This window comes from Gastrolobium bilobum, unplaced genomic scaffold (genome assembly GCF_033153095.1).
Source record: "Gastrolobium bilobum isolate Gb01-03AN ecotype WA unplaced genomic scaffold, APGP_CSIRO_Gbil_v1 utg3870, whole genome shotgun sequence".
Classification (NCBI taxonomy): domain Eukaryota; kingdom Viridiplantae; phylum Streptophyta; class Magnoliopsida; order Fabales; family Fabaceae; genus Gastrolobium; species Gastrolobium bilobum.
This window is the reverse complement of record NW_026895180.1, coordinates 1,340,445-1,360,182: the sequence shown is the minus strand read 5'-3', so window position 1 is coordinate 1,360,182 and position 19,738 is coordinate 1,340,445. Positions and strand designations below refer to the sequence as shown.

General features: G+C 34.8%; 1 protein-coding gene across 1 annotated transcript in view; it reads left to right on the top strand.

The window, feature by feature from the left end:
• Nucleotides 1-16,477, top strand: part of LOC133297829 (structural maintenance of chromosomes protein 6A) — a 29,291-nt gene extending 12,814 nt beyond the window's left edge. Inside the window, exons 17-28 of the mRNA XM_061497039.1 lie at nucleotides 771-902; nucleotides 9,777-9,891; nucleotides 10,004-10,089; nucleotides 10,179-10,274; nucleotides 13,118-13,254; nucleotides 13,363-13,465; nucleotides 13,752-13,831; nucleotides 13,931-14,009; nucleotides 14,237-14,294; nucleotides 14,583-14,680; nucleotides 14,874-14,968; nucleotides 16,251-16,477. Of these exons, the coding sequence (XP_061353023.1) occupies nucleotides 771-902; nucleotides 9,777-9,891; nucleotides 10,004-10,089; nucleotides 10,179-10,274; nucleotides 13,118-13,254; nucleotides 13,363-13,465; nucleotides 13,752-13,831; nucleotides 13,931-14,009; nucleotides 14,237-14,294; nucleotides 14,583-14,680; nucleotides 14,874-14,968; nucleotides 16,251-16,308 (1,137 nt within the window). The 3' untranslated portion in view covers nucleotides 16,309-16,477. The remainder of the gene's footprint in view (nucleotides 1-770; nucleotides 903-9,776; nucleotides 9,892-10,003; nucleotides 10,090-10,178; nucleotides 10,275-13,117; nucleotides 13,255-13,362; nucleotides 13,466-13,751; nucleotides 13,832-13,930; nucleotides 14,010-14,236; nucleotides 14,295-14,582; nucleotides 14,681-14,873; nucleotides 14,969-16,250) is intronic.
• Nucleotides 16,478-19,738: the final 3,261 nt, after the last annotated feature.

The window sequence follows — 19,738 nt, the reverse complement described above, 5'->3', positions numbered from 1 at the left end:
ATGTTTCTTTTTTTCAACCTTTTTGTATCTTTCATTTGGGTTCATCTACCACCGACCCAATTAATTTGGGATAAAGGTGTTGTTGATGTTGATGTTGATAAGTCTCATTTGCCAATTTAGAGGTTTTGGGTGGAGTAAAGAAGGCGAATTTCTTTTGTGGTCTGTTAAATGTGCAGTAATTGGTAGAGTTTTCTTTGTAAAATACTACAGTAAGATTTGCAAGCACTGCGTACTTGATATTTACATTTTTTTTTCTCTTGTTTGTCCCCCTTTTTTGTGGTTTCTTTTTGGAGGATATATTATCTTCTGATCTACTTCTCTATCTTTTTTTTCTTCGGTAAATTCATATGATTGATGAAACATTAACTTCCTATAGCTCTTAAATCCCTTTTCTAAATAATAAATAGAAAAGCCCCCATGAATAAACCTCATGCAAATATCTAGAAAGAAGCCATGAGAACAACTTGATCTCATAAGTGATGTAAGAAGAAATCCCTGATAAACAAATATAGGAATAAGCTACAACCATGATTGCCGCAAGCCCGCAAAGAAAACAAATCTTGAGAGGACCTTAAAATCTTACTTATCTAAATCCTCTAAAATGTAAATAATGTTAAAAAATATTCTAAAATGCATAAGATAAAAGTATTTTTCATGCTTGAAGAAAAGAATCATCAACTTATATTTATTGCTTTTCAATATATCCCTATTCACTGATGTGTTATTAATCTGCCACTTTTTTTTGTTTTGCTTTGTTTTTTTCCTTTTAGAGGCTTTGTGTAAATGCAGGAAGAAATTTTACTTCTAAGAAGCTAGCTTTGGAGGAGGCAATGCATCAGCATGCAGCAGAAAATACCTCAGCACCTTTGTCCTCTGTCGATGAGCTTGTTGAAGAAATTTCAGTTTGTTCCCTATTATCCATTCTTTAACAACACATTCTATTTTTTTGCTCGGGGTGGGGGGATTAAGGGATACAACCAAGTTTATCAAATCACAATACAAATTGTGAATTGCCAAGCTAACTTTTGATAACAGAGACATGATGAAAAATAGCTTGAAATATATCAAATAAATAGTATATAATACTTAAAGTAATAATTTTAAGCTAGGAACTTGAATTGACAAAGCAACTTAGCCATAAGTCTCACAAAACAAAATTATAAATCATAAGTCATAACTAATTCATATAAAGTGAATAATTAATTCATATAAAGTGAATATATAAACATATGTTTCAAAACATCGAAAGTAGAACAATAATATAGCCAAATAAAGTTCATATAGAGTGAGTGACGGTGCGAAACTTCTATTTTAGAATAATTAAAATATAGCAGTAGAACAGTCAAATAGGATGTATAGAGTAAGTGAGTAGCTATTTAAGGCCTTCTTTTAGAAGAGTGAAAACAAGGCAATGGAATATTAAGTAAAGGTGCATTCAATAGCGTTCCTTTTGTTTTTCTTTTCCCTTGACAATTTAAACTTACTTTATTTTTTATGAGAAATAAGGAAAAAAATTAATGAAATGTTGAATTGTGCAATTCGTATAGGTGATATGGAATTGCATCGGTTCATGCATGTATTGCACAATTCAACGCTATCTCCTATTCATCACATGATAAGAACCTCTAGCTTACCAAATGGTATCAAATTGTGCGATTTGAATCACAAATCGTGCAATTCTAACAGCCAGGATACAACTTTGAGGAGGATCGTGCCATTGGCCCTATACCTCTCTTAACATGAGAATGAAAGAGCATAAAGAGAAGAAAGACAACCTCACATCAAGACCTTTTTGATATTAGCAAAATAGCCTATTTTGTTATATACGAAAAGAAACTCTTAATTAGATTTTATGAACCAACTCTCTCAAAAATTTAAGCTCTTAGGTGAAGATACATGAATTGTTTTATATTACATCTCTAACATGTCCCTTCATGCAAGAGCTCGTTGTCCACTGGCCTACATACCTTGCACTGAAATTCAACTTTTTATTTGAAGAATAGAGGCGGGGGAGTTCGAACTCTAAAAACCACTTGATCATAGAGGCTCTAATAGCATTGTTAGGTCACTTGGGGGGGGGGGGGTCCAAAATAAGGTAGACCTCCATCAGTGACCTAAGTAAGAAACCCAAACCATAATAAGTGGATTTGACACCACATCTTAACTTAAAACCTTAAGGTTTTGAGTTTATGAGTCCTCTTGCTTATTTGCTCCTTATAAGTAGGTAGAGGTGGCAATACGAGCAACCTACCCTGACCAGTCTCCAACTCGCCCAAAAAGGGGTCAGCCCGCCTTGCCCCATTTATTAAAATGGGTTAAAAATCTCAATACACCCTGTTCTATGGAGGGTTGGTGAGTCAACTCGCCTATATAGTAAAATCACAAATTATTTAAATATTTACACCAGAAAAATTATCTCTTCCTTGCAATCTATTTTTGATAAATTCAAAATATAATAATTTTTTAAACAAAAGTCTTTACATTTAGACATAAGCAATTATTTAGTCCGAGCATCTAGTAATGGGCGTTGCAACATATTGCAGATGCAGAGGTACCTGCTTAGACAAAATTAACTATCAGGTTAGAAGATCATAATTTTCATGGAACAGCAAACAACAATATGACAAAAGGTTATATACAAAAAAAGAAGGGAAGAGCTGCAGTGCTTGGACAAAGATTTAGGGGATCCAAGGATGAGATTTTGAACACGAAAGGGGGAAGGATATAGAATATTGCTTTAACATGAACAATCTGAAGAAATATTTTTTCAATGAGAAACAATAAATCTTTTACTCTTTTAACACGGAAGGATATTGGTAGATGTCATAGAACTCTGCCTTTACCCCAGCCAATTAAGCATTTAAACTGGATCCATCAACAAAAACTTCACTTTGTCACAATAACCTGTTACAGAAAGGAAAATGAAACTGAAATTACATTTACAAGAAAAAATAATTAAATTCACATATTAAAGTGATTGAGTAAGAAGTCACTGCGGCTTTAGATATTGGTTAAAATTGAAAAGCTAAGTTTTGCGGGTACGCAGAAAGATAGATAAACAAATAGAGTAGGGTGGAGAAAAAACTGTAATATTTCTATAGCAATAATATATGGTCAAACAATAGGGAATATATGAACATTGCAATAAACCAAAAGTCAAAAGGAAAGAGGCAGAGGACTGGAATGATGTCACAAAACCAATAAAATTTCTACGAGACTTGGAATGAAATTTTACCTTCTAAACCAATATAAACATGACATATTGGAATGGAAATGCTTTTACATGCTTGGTCAAAGAGAAAGAATCAGAGAGAAAGTGAGAGCAAACTAAGCATTATTCAGAGAAAAACTAAAACTGAATTCATTGATTACAGATCTGAGTAGAGACCTCACTTTTATAGATGATACAATAAGCATATATTCTAGAAGCTTCTAAAAGAGATCTGAAATGAACAAAATGTAACTATCTAACTGACTGAACCTGAGCTTCTAAGATTCAATTATAACAAACTTAAACACTACTAACACGAGTCCAAATACAATGAACCATATAGTCCAGATACCATGGAGTAGCAGGTGTTGATGCATACCATACCAGGAGAGATAATAACCTGCAAAATGTAGGCATTGGAGACTTGGAGAATGAATCGAACAACTGGTGGTTGTTCTTTAGAAGGTTCTTGAAAAATATGTATGGAGGGGAACCTATTCCTCACTAATGAATAGCACGTGGTGAAAAAGGAGGTAGCATTTGAAGGTATCAAGCTCATTCAAACAAATGATGAAAGCATAAAAAAATTAAAATTAAGTAGAAAGGAATATTGACACTGCAAGAGGTAGGAGGATCCATTGCTTTGTGTGCGTTGTGACTGACAGCTATATTAGGGTAAACAACTCGTTGGGTCTACTTGTGCCTGACCGCTTTAACCCGTCCATAAATAGGATAGGTAGCATTGGGTTGGTGGGTTAAGATTTATAACCTGACTCGTCAATTTAGGCGGGTTAGGCGAGCTGACCCGACATGTCAGACCTAGTTTGTTAGTTCTACTAGTAGGTGAGAGCACTATCAATGTACTAAGCGACAATCCACCCCAATAAGTGGGCTTGACACCACATCTACTTGAAAAAGGGTATTCTAATATATTATAGAATTGTGTATTAATATGATACAAAGAGGTCTCTATTTATAGAGACCAAAAACCCTAATTCTTGACCTAATGGGCTTGGCCCAATACAACAAATAATAATAATAATAAAAGGCCTAATATTTACAACACTCCCCCTCAAGCTGAGGAATAGATATTTATCATTCCCAGCTTGCTAGTAAGTTCTTGAAATCTATCTGAAGGAAGTCCCTTTGTCAATAGATCAGCTAATTGACGCCCAGTGGGAATGTATGGAGTGGTAATCAACCCGCTATCAAGTTTCTCTTTGATGAAATGGCGGTCGACCTCAATATGTTTAGTCCGATCATGTTGAACTGGATTATGAGCTATACAAATAGCGGACTTATTATCACATAGCAGCTTCATAGGTCCCTCACATTTTATTTTGAGATCATCAAGTACAATTTTCAGCCACAGTAACTCACAAATGCCTTGAGCCATAGCTCGAAATTCAGCTTCTGCACTTGATCTGGCAACCACATCTTGTTTCTTACTTCTCCATGTCACCAAGTTACCGCAAAGAAACATGCAATAACCAGTGGTAGAACGACGGTCAGTCACGGATCCAGCATAATCAGCATCAGTGTAGACTTCTAAAGAGAGATTACCATCACGTCGGAATAACAATCCTTTACCAGGAGTAGCTTTAAGATACTGAAGAATTCTCTCTACTGCCTGCATGTGTTTCTCCTTTGGATCGTGCATAAACTGACTAACAACACTAACAGCATAAGCTAGGTCTGGCCTAGTATGGGCCAGATATATCAATTTTCCAACTAGCCGTTGATATTGTCCTTTATCAACTGGAGGACTCTCCTCTTCAAAGCCTATCTTGTGATTCTGCTCAATAGGAGTATTAGAGGGCTTACACCCGAGCTTCCCTGCTTCTTTGAGAAGATCCAAAACATATTTCCTCTGACTGATAAAAATTCCTTTGCTTGAATGAGCTACTTCTATCCCTAGGAAATATCTTAGTTTCCCAAGGTCTTTGACTTCGAACTCAGAGGCAAGTCGTGTCTGCATAATCTGTCTCTCCACAAAATCATCACCTGTGATAATAATATCATCAACATATACAAGGAGCACAGTAAGCTTCCCATTTTGGGAGTGCTTGAAGAAAAGAGTGTGATCTCCTTGACTCTGTCTATATCCTAAGGTCATCATAACCTTAGTAAACCTTCCAAACCAAGCACGAGGTGACTGTTTCAATCCATACAAGGCCTTTTTTAATCGACAAACTTTATTTTCCCCCTTCACAGAATCAAAACCAGGCGGGATTTCCATGTAGACTTCTTCTTCTAACTCACCATTGAGGAAAGCATTTTTCACATCAAATTGATTTATATCCCAATTGTAATGGGCAGCAAGGGACAACAAGATTCTCACTGTATTCATCTTTGCAACTGGAGCGAAGGTTTCTTCATAATCAATGCCATAGGTTTGAGTGTAACCTTTGGCGACTAATCGAGCCTTGTATCTCTCAAGAGTGCCATCAGAATTATATTTCAGGGCATAAACCCATCTGCACCCTACTGCTTTCTTTCCGTTGGGTCTATCAATAACCTCCCATGTTTTATTTTTCTCCAACGCATTCATCTCCTCTTGCATGGCTTGAGCCCAATTCCCATCTTTCAAAGCTTCATGTACTGATTTTGGGATTGAAGTAGAATCTAGTGCTGAAACCAAGCTTTTGTGCTGCACAGAAAGATTAGCAGAGGAAACAAAATGGGAGATAGGGTATTGAGTACAAGAGGGACAGGAAGAACAAGTTTTCTTGGAACAAGATCTTTTTCCTTTTCTTAAAGCAATGGGTAAATCATCTGAAGCAGTAGTAATGGGTAAGTCATCAGAAACAGTAGTAATGGGTAAGTCATCAGACGTATTAACATCATGATCAGAAATATGAGATTCAGGACTTACCAGTGGTTCAGACGATTGAGGTTGCTGTTGAGGCAATGTGGGCTGTTTCCTTCTTTGATATACCAATTCAGGTGTTACAATCTTCCGTATCTCTGGTGTATTTGATGTATCAGTCATAGGAGGATTAGTCACAGGAGGATCAGACATAGACACATTAGGAACATGAACAAGAGGAAGAGACACTGACACAGGTGAAGAAGTAGACACTGAAGATTCAAAGAAGGAAGGTGATGAGTCTTCTGGTGAATTATTCTCCCCCTGAAGATGAGGACCTTGGAAAAAGTACTCAGATTCCTGAAATGTAACATCCATAGAAACAAAAAATTTCCGACTTCCAGGGTGATAGCACTTGTAGCCCTTCTTATCAGGAGCATAACCAAGGAAGACACATTTAAGAGCCCTAGGATCCAACTTACTGCGATGCTGTTTATGAATATGAACAAAGACAACACACCCAAACACTCGAGGAGGAAGACTTTGCAAAGTTGGAACAGAAGGAAAAAAAGAAGTCATGGAGTGAATAGGACTTACATGATCGAGAACCCGAGTGGGTAGACGATTGATTAAGAACGCTGCAGTAAGAATGGCATCTCCCCAATAGCATTTGGGTACATGTGTTTGAAACAGTAAGGCACGAGCAACTTCAAGAAGGTGACGATTTTTCCTTTCAGCAACCCCATTTTGTTGAGGGGTGTCTACACAAGTAAGTTCATGAATCATACCGTGATTTTGTATAAATTGGGAAAAAGAGTGATTGACATATTCAGTACCATTATCTGTCCTTAGTCTTTTGATATTTTTACAAAATTGAGTCTCAATCATTTTATAAAATTGAAAGAACAGTTGTGGTACCTCAGACTTTTCACGCATTAAGTAAACCCAAGTGACACGAGTGTAATCATCAATAAAAGAAACAAACCATTTATTTTCAGAAGAATGAGGGACCTTAGAAGGACCCCAAACATCAGAATGAATAAGATCAAAAGGTTCAACACTCTTAGTAATACTAGAAGGAAAAGACACACGATGATGCTTAGCAAATTCACAAACATCACAATGAAAAGACTCAACAGACTTAGACAAAAACAATGACGGGAATAAAGATTTGAGTAAACTAAATGGAGGATGACCCAAACGCTTATGATGCAGCCAAATTAAAGAATCAGCAGTTGATTGACCATGAGACATGAATGTGTGATCTATTACTTTATTTGCGGGAGATTGTGACACCAGATAGTACAGCCCACCTTGCTCTTTAGCACTACCAATCGTCTTCCCTGTGGCGAGATCCTGAAAAACACAATGGGTAAGGAAGAAGGTTACAGTACAATTCAAATCTTTTGTAATTTTGTGAATAGAAAGAAGATTTGTGGAGAGTTTAGGAACATGAAGAACATCCTTAAGATGTAAGGACTGCTGTAAGTTTATGTCACCAGAACCCGCAACTAATGTATGTGAGCCATCAGCTATGGATATTGTATGAGTTCCAATGGTAGGATGATAAGAAATAAAGGAGTCAGCACAACAAGCCATATGATCAGTAGCACCAGAATCAACAACCCAAGAATGTTTAAAATCATTACATGAAGAAATGAAAGAATGAGTTTTGGAGCTCATACCAGTCATAGCCAAAGCACTAGTATCAGATGGCTTACTCAGATAATCAAGAATGGTTCGGAGTCGTTCCAACTCATCTGGACGAAATGCAGATTGGGTCTCATTAGGTGCAGGGGTTATTTCAGAAGAAGTAAAATGCGCTTGACCACGCATCCTTGCCATCTTTTCTAAGACAGTTTGCTTTCCATAAAGGCGAAAGCATAAATCCTTGATATGACCTGTTCTTTTACAATAAGAACACCATCGATCATTTCTCTTAGGTCTAGAAGAGGTACCATCATAAAATTTTGAAAAAGAACTCCTTTGAGAAGAGGCCATACTGCACAGCAAATAGTCAAAGAAAAGCTCCAAGAAGCCACAAAATCACAAACAAATACTAAACAACGTCAGATCTGACCGGAACAGTAACACAGCGGCCGAAACAGTAACACAGTGACCGGAACAAATACCAAACAACGTCAGATCTGGTCGGAGGCAAGAAATTGGTGAAAGAACAAACTCCAAGAAGCCAAGAAATTCTGAAAAAAATACCGAACGATGTCCGATCAAAGTAGAGAGCACAGATCCAGAACCGGCTTGGAGAGACGATCAGAACCGTGGTGGTCCGCGGCCGAGAATCACCGTCACGCGCTGTCACGCGCCGGTGAAGCTGGCGGCGCGTGGGATTCACGCGCAGAGACAAGGGCGGCGCGTGGAGGCGCGTCTGACCTCCGATGGTGCTGGGTTTTTCAGGCGAAGGTCGTCCGGCGAGCGCGATGGTTTCTGTGGCTGTTCGGAGTGAAGAATCCACCGGAAAAAGGTTCCAATCACGATGAACAGGTTCTGTATGGTGGTTCTGTACGTTGATTCTGTGAACGTTTGTTTCTGGTTGACAAAAGAAAGAGGAACAGTGAAGCAATGGTCTTCTCGGTCCAAGAGGTCCCCGGAAAAAAAAAATCCGGTGGCGGCTGATGGCAGCGAGAGACGTAAAAAAGAATAGAAAGGTTTCGTAGGCGCGGAAGCAGAGCCCTCTGGATCGAGAGCTCTGATACCAACTTGAAAAAGGGTATTCTAATATATTATAGAATTGTGTATTAATATGATATAAAGAGGTCTCTATTTATAGAGACCAAAAACCCTAATTCTTGACCTAATGGGCTTGGCCCAATACAACAAATAATAATAATAATAAAAGGCCTAATATTTACAACACATCTTAATCGAAAATCGTAAGCCAATGAATTCATGCATCCTTCTATTTACATGGTTCTCACTAAATCCCCAGTCAAGCCATTCGTTTCGATACCACTGTTAGGTCATCTGGGGGAGCCCAAAATTGGGTAACATCCATCATTGGGACAATAAGTGGACTTGAAGCCACATCCTAATCAATGTTGGACTTCCACCCCCTTAAAGTTTGAGTTTCAACATCAGCTTGACAATTTCCAATAATTGACATGGCCAAACCAGGCTTTAATATCAATATTAGGTGGTTAGGGGATGCTCATAGTCAAGGAGATCACCTTCAATGAGTTAAGTGACAATCCACTACAATAAGTGGTTCGACATCACCTTAACCCTAAACCTTAAGGCAATGAGTTAATAGATCCTTTCACTTATATGTTCCTTACTTGGTCTCTAATCACACTATTTACCATGTCATGCACAAACTCTTCGAAAATCTTTAGTCGTAAAGGAAGACTCATGAATCATTTTATATTACATCTCTATCAGGGCCAATCAAATATAGAAACAAATGAGTTGTAGAGTAAATTTGTGAAACTGCATTTGAGGTTTGCTCTAATTGTAGAAACATGAAAATCTTAGAGAATTTGTAAATTAGGAAGGATATTGGCATAAAGGATTAGCAGTAGTAATAAAGTTAACTTATAAAGCTGGTAAATATGGACATCAAAACCAAACTATTAGATACACTAAACTAGAACTCAAGAGTTGTCTTAGACGTAAATCTTTCTTCCCCCGGGTTTATTCTTGTGCCTTGTGCCTAAACTTTTTAAAATATGGTAGCCGAATGCATAATATGATCTTTTCGTTTCGAAGTTTAAACAATGTTTTATTCCAATTGAACTATAGGAAGTCCAGAAAAAAATAAAAGAAGAGCAAGTCTTATTGGAAGGCCTTCAGCAAAGGAGGGATGAAGCAGCAGGAGAAGCAAATGATCTTAAAGTAAAATTTGACAAACTGTGTGGTATGTAGTACTAGTTATTTCTTTTATGTGAGTGTGATCATATGCAGTTATGTTGATTTAATTGTAGAAATAATATATGGTTCATAATCTATTGAATGTCATAAAAATGCAGAATCAGCGAATGGGGAAATTGCCGCCCTTGAGAACACTGAGAATGAACTTGTGGAAATTGAAAGAGAAATGGATTTGGCAAAAAAGGTTTCCTTTCTTTACTCTCTTGTGCTTTATTAGTGCTTGAGCATATGATAATATCTTATTGTCCTTTATTTTATTTTTTAAATTTATAGGCGAAGGATCATTATGATGGTGTCATGAAAAACAAGGTCCTTCTTGATATTAAGGTGGCAGAGGAACAATATCTGGAGCTTACGAAGAGGCGTGAGGTGCATTTTGATTTAGATTATTGATGTAAATCTGGAGGTTGGATTATCATTTTATCTACATGCCTCTCACTTTTTCCTTTAAGGGCGAAAGCAAGTATATGGTCAATGAACTGGACCATAAGCTTTTAGCTTGCCATTCCTAAACTTATTCAAAGAATTCTTAGTACTTACTATTTTCCCATAATATAGATGACATTTTGTAGTTGTAATCGTTAGGCTAGATCATGTCTCTCTTAATTTTTGTTTCCTTCTTGTTTGGTTGGCTTCTTCTTTGGGAAAGATTTTGACATCAGAAAATATGATGATCCATATGTTTTTGTGGTGACTTGGTTTTGTGTGAGATGGAATCTGACTCTGAGGCCATTGACTTGTTAACGCAGATTCTTAGGCATGTAATCCTAAATTACAAAATTATTAAAAAAGTCCTAATGACACCAAATTACCATTAAATACGTAAATAACAATAAAATACCAATTAATATTAGTATCCCATTATTCCTAATGCATGCGGTATTTTTATTACTATGGCATATTCCATCCAAAGAACAAAAATCCTCATAGAGCAACATAGTACATGACAAACTGAAGAAAGAAAAGTGACATATTTTAGCTCCGGCTGGAAGCTAAGAAAACAATTCTGTGACTTATATGTTGTGTAGGGAGAAATGGGGCTATATATTCCAGAGTTTTGCTCCAAGTGGATACTCCACACTGCCACAAGAGCACAATTCTAAAGGACCTATTGTCCTTTTAAAACCTTTGAAGCGGATCCAGAAGAAAGGTATCCATCTTAGGCATACATCCTACCCTAGAGCTTGTTTATGGTAATATCATTTGGATCTACTTTTTCGGTTTAGTATCTCTAGACCCTGAATTTCAGGCAATGGTTGTTATGGGATCAATCCATGAAAGTCATTTTCTTGGTGCGACAATTAATGGAAAAATATCGAGAAAAGAAGGACTCACATATGCTGTTCATAGATCTTGAAAAAGCATACGACAAGGTCCTAAGAAAAGTTTTATGGTGGGTTCTTGAGAAGAAAAAAGTATCATCAAAGTATGCAAAGGCAGCCATGGATATGTATGATGGAGCTACTACATATATGAAAGCTTGTAATGGAACATCAAGTTATTTTCTTATCACAGAAGGTGTACACCAAGGTTCGGCTATAAGTACTTATCTCTTTGCCGTAGTTATGGATGAACTAACAAAAGATATCCATGAGGAAGTGCCATGGTGTATGCTTTTTGCAGATGATATTGTGCTTATTGATGAGACCAAAGACGGTGTTAATAAAAAACTTGAATTGTGGAGAAGCACATTGGAGTCTAAAAGATTCACGTTAAGTCAGAGCAAGATTGAGTCTATGAAATGTGAGTTTTCTCTGGTAAGAGATGTAGACCAAGATTCGATGCATCTACTTGTTCAAGAGGTACCCAAGAAAGATGCTTTTGGATACCTGAGATCCATTCTGCAAAAGGCGGAGAGATTGATGAAGATGTAAATCATAGAATCAGAGCAGGGTGGATGAAATGGCGTAATGCTTCTGGATTTTTATGTGACCGCAAAATTTCCCTTAAGTTAAAAAGAAAATTCTATAGAACAACAGTAAGACCTGCAATGTAATATAGAGCTGAATGTTGGCCAGCACATAGGTAACATGAACATAAAATGGGAGTAGCAGAGATGAGGATGTTAAGGTGAATGTGTGGTTGTACCGGGATGGATAAAATAAGAAATGAAGATATTCGACGTAAAGTAGGAGTACTACCGGTGGCTGAAAAGATGAGAGAACATAGATTGAGGTGGTTTTGGCATGTAATGAGAAGGGCCCTAGATGCTCCCGTAAAAACAAAATTTTGTTACCAAGAGTTTGACACAAAGAAAGATAGAGGTAGACTGAAACTTACTTGGGGAAAGGTAATAAAACAAGACTTAATGGAATGAGATATAGATTGCCGGATGGTGTGCCTTAGAACGGAATGAAGAAAAGTTATTAACATGGTGGAGGGTTAGACCTGTTGTTATTCCTATGTTTCGTATGGTTTTTTTTTAGTCTTTTTTCTTTTCATCTCCCCCCTCTTCTTTTCCCTTTCTTTTCCTTTATCTCTTTTCCCCTTTGCCATCTTCTTTTTCTTCTTCTTCTTCTTTATTTTTTTACACCCCTTTTATTTTTACTTTTATATATATATATATATATATATGTAAAGAACCAATTCAACCCAAAAGCTTAAGTTATTGGGTGAGGCTACATTAATGGTTTTATATATCTCAACACGCTCTGATACCATGTAAAGAACCAATTCAATCTAAAAGCTTAAGCTATTGGGTGATGCTACATTAATGGTTTTATATATCTCAACAATATATAGTGTTATTATTATTATTATTTTATTTATTTTTATTTTTATCCCTTTGTCCTTTTATTTTGGTTTATCTACCACCGACCCCAATTAGTTTGAGATAAAGATGCTGTTGATGTTGGTGTTGGTTGTATTTTCTGTCTAACTGGTGTGACTTTCTGAGTAGTTTAACTTTTTGAAGTTCACATTTTGCTTGTATATCCTCTTTAGTTGGTGCCTTCAAAATCATTATTACTTGTCAAAAAAAAAGATTATGTTATGAATTTGAAGTTCATCTTGCTTTTTATTACTCTTACGTAGGAGTGTATTGTGCATGTGCGTGTGAAGAAATCTTCTGTGAGCTTCACTTGGTCCCTATGCATTATGGGATTTTTATAGATAAATTTATGCCTTATGGGATAATTCTATAAGCATTATAAGTCATAAAAGATATAGTTCCATGTACATGTTGCTGATGTTAACCTTGGTTGAAACTGCAGGAGAACATTAAAAAGGCTTCCATAATTTGCTGTCAGGATGAACTCGATTCATTAGGAGGTTGTGATGGGAACACCCCAGAGCAAATCAGTGTCCAATTAGAAAGACTAAACCAGACACTTAGGCGTGAGAGCCAAAGGTATGGCATTATAATATTGATTCACGCTATCATGTCTCTACAGCCAAGCAGAAGCGTCTGTCAATTTATATGTAATGTTTTTCTTTCTTTTTTGGTTTCCCTCTGTAGGTACTCTGAATCAATTGATGATCTTAGGATGCTATATGAGAAAAAAAAACGTAAGATTATAAAAAGACAGGAGGTTTACAAAGCACTTCGACAGAAATTGGATGTATGTGTGCTTTGGTTTTATTTATTCTTACCATTCAATCCAATTTTTATGGATATATTAAGTCTATTTCGCTCTTTGCTTCTATACACTATGCCTTTTAGCCTATTATAATCCTTGTAGAATAAAAGCTAATGCAAATTACTATCTTCATCCAAATTTTAGCCTATTATAATTTAGTTCTAAAAGATGTTCTTTTCTGGAGTTGGATATCTGATTGAAACTTAATTATCACCAATTTTTGCAAGGTTAAGGCTCCTTCTATGCTCAAGAGTTCTGTTTGTTGCAGGCTTGCCACAGAGCCTTAGAGATACGAAGGAACAAGTTTAAGAGAAATGCAACTTACCTGAAGCATCAGCTTTCTTGGAAGTATGAATTCTTTCACCGTACATCATCTTTTTGTTATGGTTTTCTACGGTCACAAGTCAAGGAGTTTTTTCTTTTCTTTTAACTCATCCTCATGATCAGATTTAATGGCCATTTGAGAAAGAAGGGGATCAGTGGACTTATCAGAGTTAATTATGAGGAAAAAACCTTATTGGTTGAGGTAAAGCTGGTTTTCTTTTGCTATGTCCTTTTCATGCCTTTTCTTCGATGCAAATTATTTTTATTTATTTACTTTTTCTTTTTTTTTTGTATTGAAGTAAATCCAAATTAGTTTTAGAAGGTGTTATATTATTCATTTTGGTTGTACCTGTTGAAACAATATTTTTGGATTTCAGTGTGTGTGGCCTAAATTGTTTGTTTGCTTTAATTTGTTTCTTTTGTTTATAGGTACAGATGCCCCAAGATGCATCAAACAGAGCTGTGCGAGACACGAGGGGGCTTTCAGGTTCGTTTGTAGGATAATAATGAAAACGCTACCATTGTAGGATGAAAAATGAAGATGCTTTCCATTGTAGGATATAGAATATCAGTTCAGTTGTCTTCTTTAATTTTAAAGCAGTGGGACATTGGAAAAAAATTATTTATATCATCTTTTCATATGTGTGTAAAATCTTATATCTTTTATGCAAGGGTGAATTATATGGGTTTAATATCTGTCTATGTATGCAACTATGCATTGCTTTATGATATGTGTGTCACTGTGTGCTCATTCATTTTTCTTGCTGATAATTAGGTGGAGAGCGTTCTTTTTCAACATTGTGCTTTGCGTTAGCCCTTCATGAAATGACCGAAGCCCCTTTCAGAGCAATGGATGAATTTGATGTCTTTATGGTATAGCTGTTTACTGCTATTAATGCATCATTATTATTATTATTATTTTGCCTTTGTATACTGTAAGTTATAGTTCTATATTTTTTGTTGAAACTTAGCATCTAGTTTGTACTTTGTTGTGTTGGAATTTATAAAGTTTGGTAATCTGTTTGTGAATAAACTTCCTACTATGGAATTTGGATTTTATCTTCAGGATGCCGTAAGCCGGAAAATCAGCTTGGACACTCTGGTTGATTTTGCCGAGGCACAAGGATCCCAGTGGATATTCATCACACCGCATGATACTAGGTACTGTTTTCAAAATTAGACATGATTATTGTTGCGAAGACTGTTAGAATATTAGGATTCTTGTTAGGCTGGGCTTGTATTAGATGAACTATACTTGTACTGACATAAAATATTACTATAAGTAGAAGTATTTGGTTAGTGTTGTACACACCATATCATTAGAATATCAATTATTCAGACCATGCCCATATGCTTGAACGGGAATTAGTCCCGCACCTGAAGGGTGTATCAATTATTCTGACTGTCTTTCTTTCCTTTACCATGTTTCGTCAATAATTTCAACAAATACATACCCGGTATCCTGTCGTAAGCTATCATCTTTCTGCTTTGCATACTTGTTAGATAAATGCATGTGGGCTGATGGGGCTGGGCATGTGTTCCACCTTGTTATACACTCGTGCGTGTCCTATTCTTCTAGTATAAATGCATCTACCGGATCCTAAATAGAATTAGGTTAGTGTTTTCCATGTACGGTTTTCTCTCTCTCTCTCCATGCATGACTATAATGTTCTTTTTCTTTCTGAATTGGCTCTACTTTAGTATATTTGTTGTGTCTTCTAAATTGTCTCGCATCACTTGTGAATGCACCTATACGCTACATAGCTCAGATGAGTTGATTCTTGGTGTCTAGATTTGTCGTTCTGGATCATTCATTTGCTGGTAAGCCTCCCTCCATTTCTTTGGTCACAAACATGGGGTGGGGTGTGAAACCTCAGTTTAGGGGTGTACTGTGGAGGGAGTGACTGTATTGACCTGTTGGTGTAATAAGTCTGATGTGGTTGTTATCATTTAACCAATTTGATTGATGCATCTTCCATGCAGGTAAGTTTTATGTATCTTGTCAATTTGGGGATCCCTATTATTGTTCCTATGTTTGTGAGGGAAATTCCAGAAGAGTCAAGCCAAACCAAGATTTTGTTGGGTCTTGATGGAAACTGTTCGGTACTGATTGACAATTTACCGGTCGACTTTATTCCCGTCTGTCATTCCCTAGTTATTTAGGTCCACCATCTTGACTTTAAGCTTGCAGCTGAGGAGCTTAGTTCTCAGTTATTTACCACTGTGATGTCAAAAATTTAGCATTCCCTAGTTATTTACCACTGTGATGTCAAAAATTTAGACATAGGTCTCATGACTGTTGGGCATTTGAGGAGCTTAGTTCGCTGAAGTTCCAATTTAGTAGGATCATATATTATTATTGAAGTGACATGATAAATATCTGGAACGTGAGCTAAGTGGATGAACTCCCGAGTCTTGACCGTTGTGTTGTCTAAATGTGCAGCTCGGTGAAGGCGGGGGACAGGATAAAGAAGATGCAAATGGCAGCTCCACGTTCTTGATCGTTTGTAATTTGCTTTCTTCATGGCAAATGGAAACTCATTTATGAAAGTGTTTTTCTTCTTTCTTTTTATTCTAAATCCTTATCTTTCCTGGGCTTTATCATTTTGAATATCTGATGATTATTTATTTTAAATTTATTTTGTTGTGGTGTGTTTGTGAGCGCATGCTAAAGGCAGGCTTGACTCATTTTACATGAGATTTTTAATTATTGTAATGTAAATAGCTAAGTTATTTTCTAGTTATTCCTTCTCAGTATATTCCATAAAAGTGCTGTGCTTTGATTGGTGAACAAAAATATTTGCCTTGAAAATGAGAAATTCTTGTGAACTTAAAGCGGCACACGGAGAAAACTTCAACGTTACATAATTTTCGATCTTTTTCGGTAGACTCAAACCTTTTGTCTCCATCATATATTCAACTATTCTATAGAATTCAAGAGAGATAACAAGTCTGACACGAGAAAACAAACTGAGACTAGTTTAGTTCTTTAATTGATCTTTTAAAGATTAGTTTTTAAAGATTAGTTTGTTAATTACATTAGTTTTTTTTAAAAAAATTTCGTTAAATTAGTTTTTTTAAAAGATTCAAAATTTCATCAATTAACTTTTGGATTATATTTATCTTATATTGCATAAGATAAATAAGTTTCTTACACATGCAAAGTGGAGGTAAGTTTTACATCTATTTTTCTCTCTTTTTACAAGTAGATTTCACTTGTAATTTTATTTTTATAATATGAGATAATCGTTTTTCTACTACATAAGATAAATATAATCCTTAGTCTTTATGGAGAATTAAAGTAAGACATAAAACGGGATTTGGATAACTATTTTATATTTTTAAAAAATTGCAATGATATATTAGTGTATGAAGAATTTATTTGTTAGTTTATTGAATATATTTTTCTTAAAAAGAGAAATTTAACTTATGGCATGCAAATATATTGAAATTCATTACTAAGAAACTATTTTAATGTGTTGCTGTAGCTTTTATTTGTGGTATAGTTTAGATGATAAGGGGTGATAATTTTTAAGTTAAGAAATTCATACTCGGGTTGATTTTATTTTATTTTTTAAATTCGTGTTGTTTTTTGTATTTTTAAAAGCTAATGAGCAAAAAATCTGCGTAACTCGCAAATATAAAATTAATTTGTATTAATTTTCTTATTGGTTATAAGTGTCTTGTCATGTCTATTCATACGATATTGGTGAAAATAATCGGTATACTAATTATTTATATCTTATTGTGTCGTATGAATCCTTGTAATAAAAACTTGGCACGTAATTTATATTGTGTTGTGTGAATTTGTATAAAAAATAATACATTTGAGATTGACGGGTTATTCGAGTCGTGTGACGTCAACTCACAAAATAAACGAATTGTGTTCGTGTTGAAAGTTTTGATCCGTTTTCAAATTCACGTAGTGTTTGTATTGAATATATTTGGATGTTTTAAATTCATGTAGTATTGTATCATATTAACTGTGGTTGTCACCCTTAATAAGAACTATTATATGCTTTTATCTATTGTAAGTTTGGATTTTGAAATCACATTTTTTTTTAGCTTTTTGATTAAATAAATGCGTTTAACACAAAAGATACTTATTTAATTCATTTTTCAAAAGATATTACATACCAATGTAGTCAATTTTGCATGTTGAATGTATAAGATAAGTTGTGAACGTTGACCACACGAGACTTAATGTTAACGTGAAAGTCCCGCACATTGATCATATGAGAGTTAATGCCAACGTATAAGTCTTACACGTTTATTGTAAAGTCTCATATGTTTGCCATGTGGGACTGCCACGTTGGCATTAAATCTAGTATGGTCAGTTTGCAAGACTTGAAAGAGTCTTGCATGGTTAACAAATGAGACTTTCATGCTAGCATTAAGTTCTGTACGGTCGAAGTGTGAGATTGACTACATTAGTTTGAAATATTTTTTAAAAATAAATTAATTAAGTATGTTTTTAAAAAAATTGATTTGGTCATAAAGCCTTTTTCTTTTTTTAAACTTAATAAGGCAAAAAAAAAACTCTATTATCACTTAGCATTATTTTTAAAAGTTCATATTCTTAAATTGAAAGATTTATATCAACATGTAAGTACCATTTTTTAATTAATTAATCAAATGCATATTTCTCAGTATGTTCAAGAAAAATGTTAAATAATATAAATGTATTTATAAAAAGATTCATTGCAATTTGTCAATAAAATATTTATTTTTTAATTTGTTCTCTCAATCCATAGTTAATTATGTCAAAAAATATTACTTGTCCAAAGAATAACTTCTTCAAAGTAGAGTTAGTTAAGAAATTTAAGAAGCTTTATCTAATAAAATTAAAATCTAAGAAATTTATTCATTTTAAAGACTGAGTAATCATTTTATAAATATAGCTTTTGTTTAACCCTGCAGTTACTTTATTATTTTGCTGTTATTCACCAAACTATATTTATAACAAACTAGTTCCAATATTCTCACCTTAAAATAAATAAGAAAATGAACATAATTTAAAAAAAGTGTAAATACCATTTTCGGTTCTCAGCAAATTTTACGATGCTCGCTTTAGTCCCTAGCAAATAAAAAGGCTATTTGTGGTCCTAAGAAATTTAAAGTGGAGCCATTTTAATCTTTTTGAAGGACTAATATGAATTTTTTTTGAATTTGTGAGGGACCACGATTTTAACTAAATGGATCCATTTTAAATTTTTTAGGAATTACTTTGTTAGGAACTAAAGCGGGCATTGTAAAATTTGATGAGATCAAAAATAATATTTACTATTGAATAGATAAAAAATTGAAATTTTGAACGGTTCCCTCGTTAATTTAAGGACTTAATTACTCCATTTGCTGATTGGGAATATGAGCCTAAAATCACTGCACATCATCATAAATTCTTAATGAATGTTCCTTTACATATTAAGAAAAGTATTTTGTCTGTTGTGAGTTTAGAGATATGCCGTTAGCAGCGGCCATAAGAAAACAAAAAGCAGTACTCATTACTCAACACCTAAATTAATAAAGGGAATAAGATCTGTAATTTTAAAAGGATATAAACTTATATTATTTTATATCTTAATCGTTGATTTTCGTCCATGTTATAATTTATTAGATTAAAATTATTAATTAATTAATAATAAATTTGGCCCATTAAGTTTGGCCTAATAAATTATAACTGTTGATGGACAGAAATCAACGATTAAGATCTAAAAGGATATAAGTTTAAATCATTTAAAAAAATAGATGTTTTTCATTAATAAATCATTGCAACAAAATATTCAAAAATTTGAGTCTCATAAAGAGAGAGAAAAAGAAAGAGAGAGACAGAGACACTCAACAAACAATTCCGTTGGAGTTGGTCCCTAAAAAGGTTTACAAAACAAAACTACAATTCAATTTCAATATTACTATTCCACAACACAACAA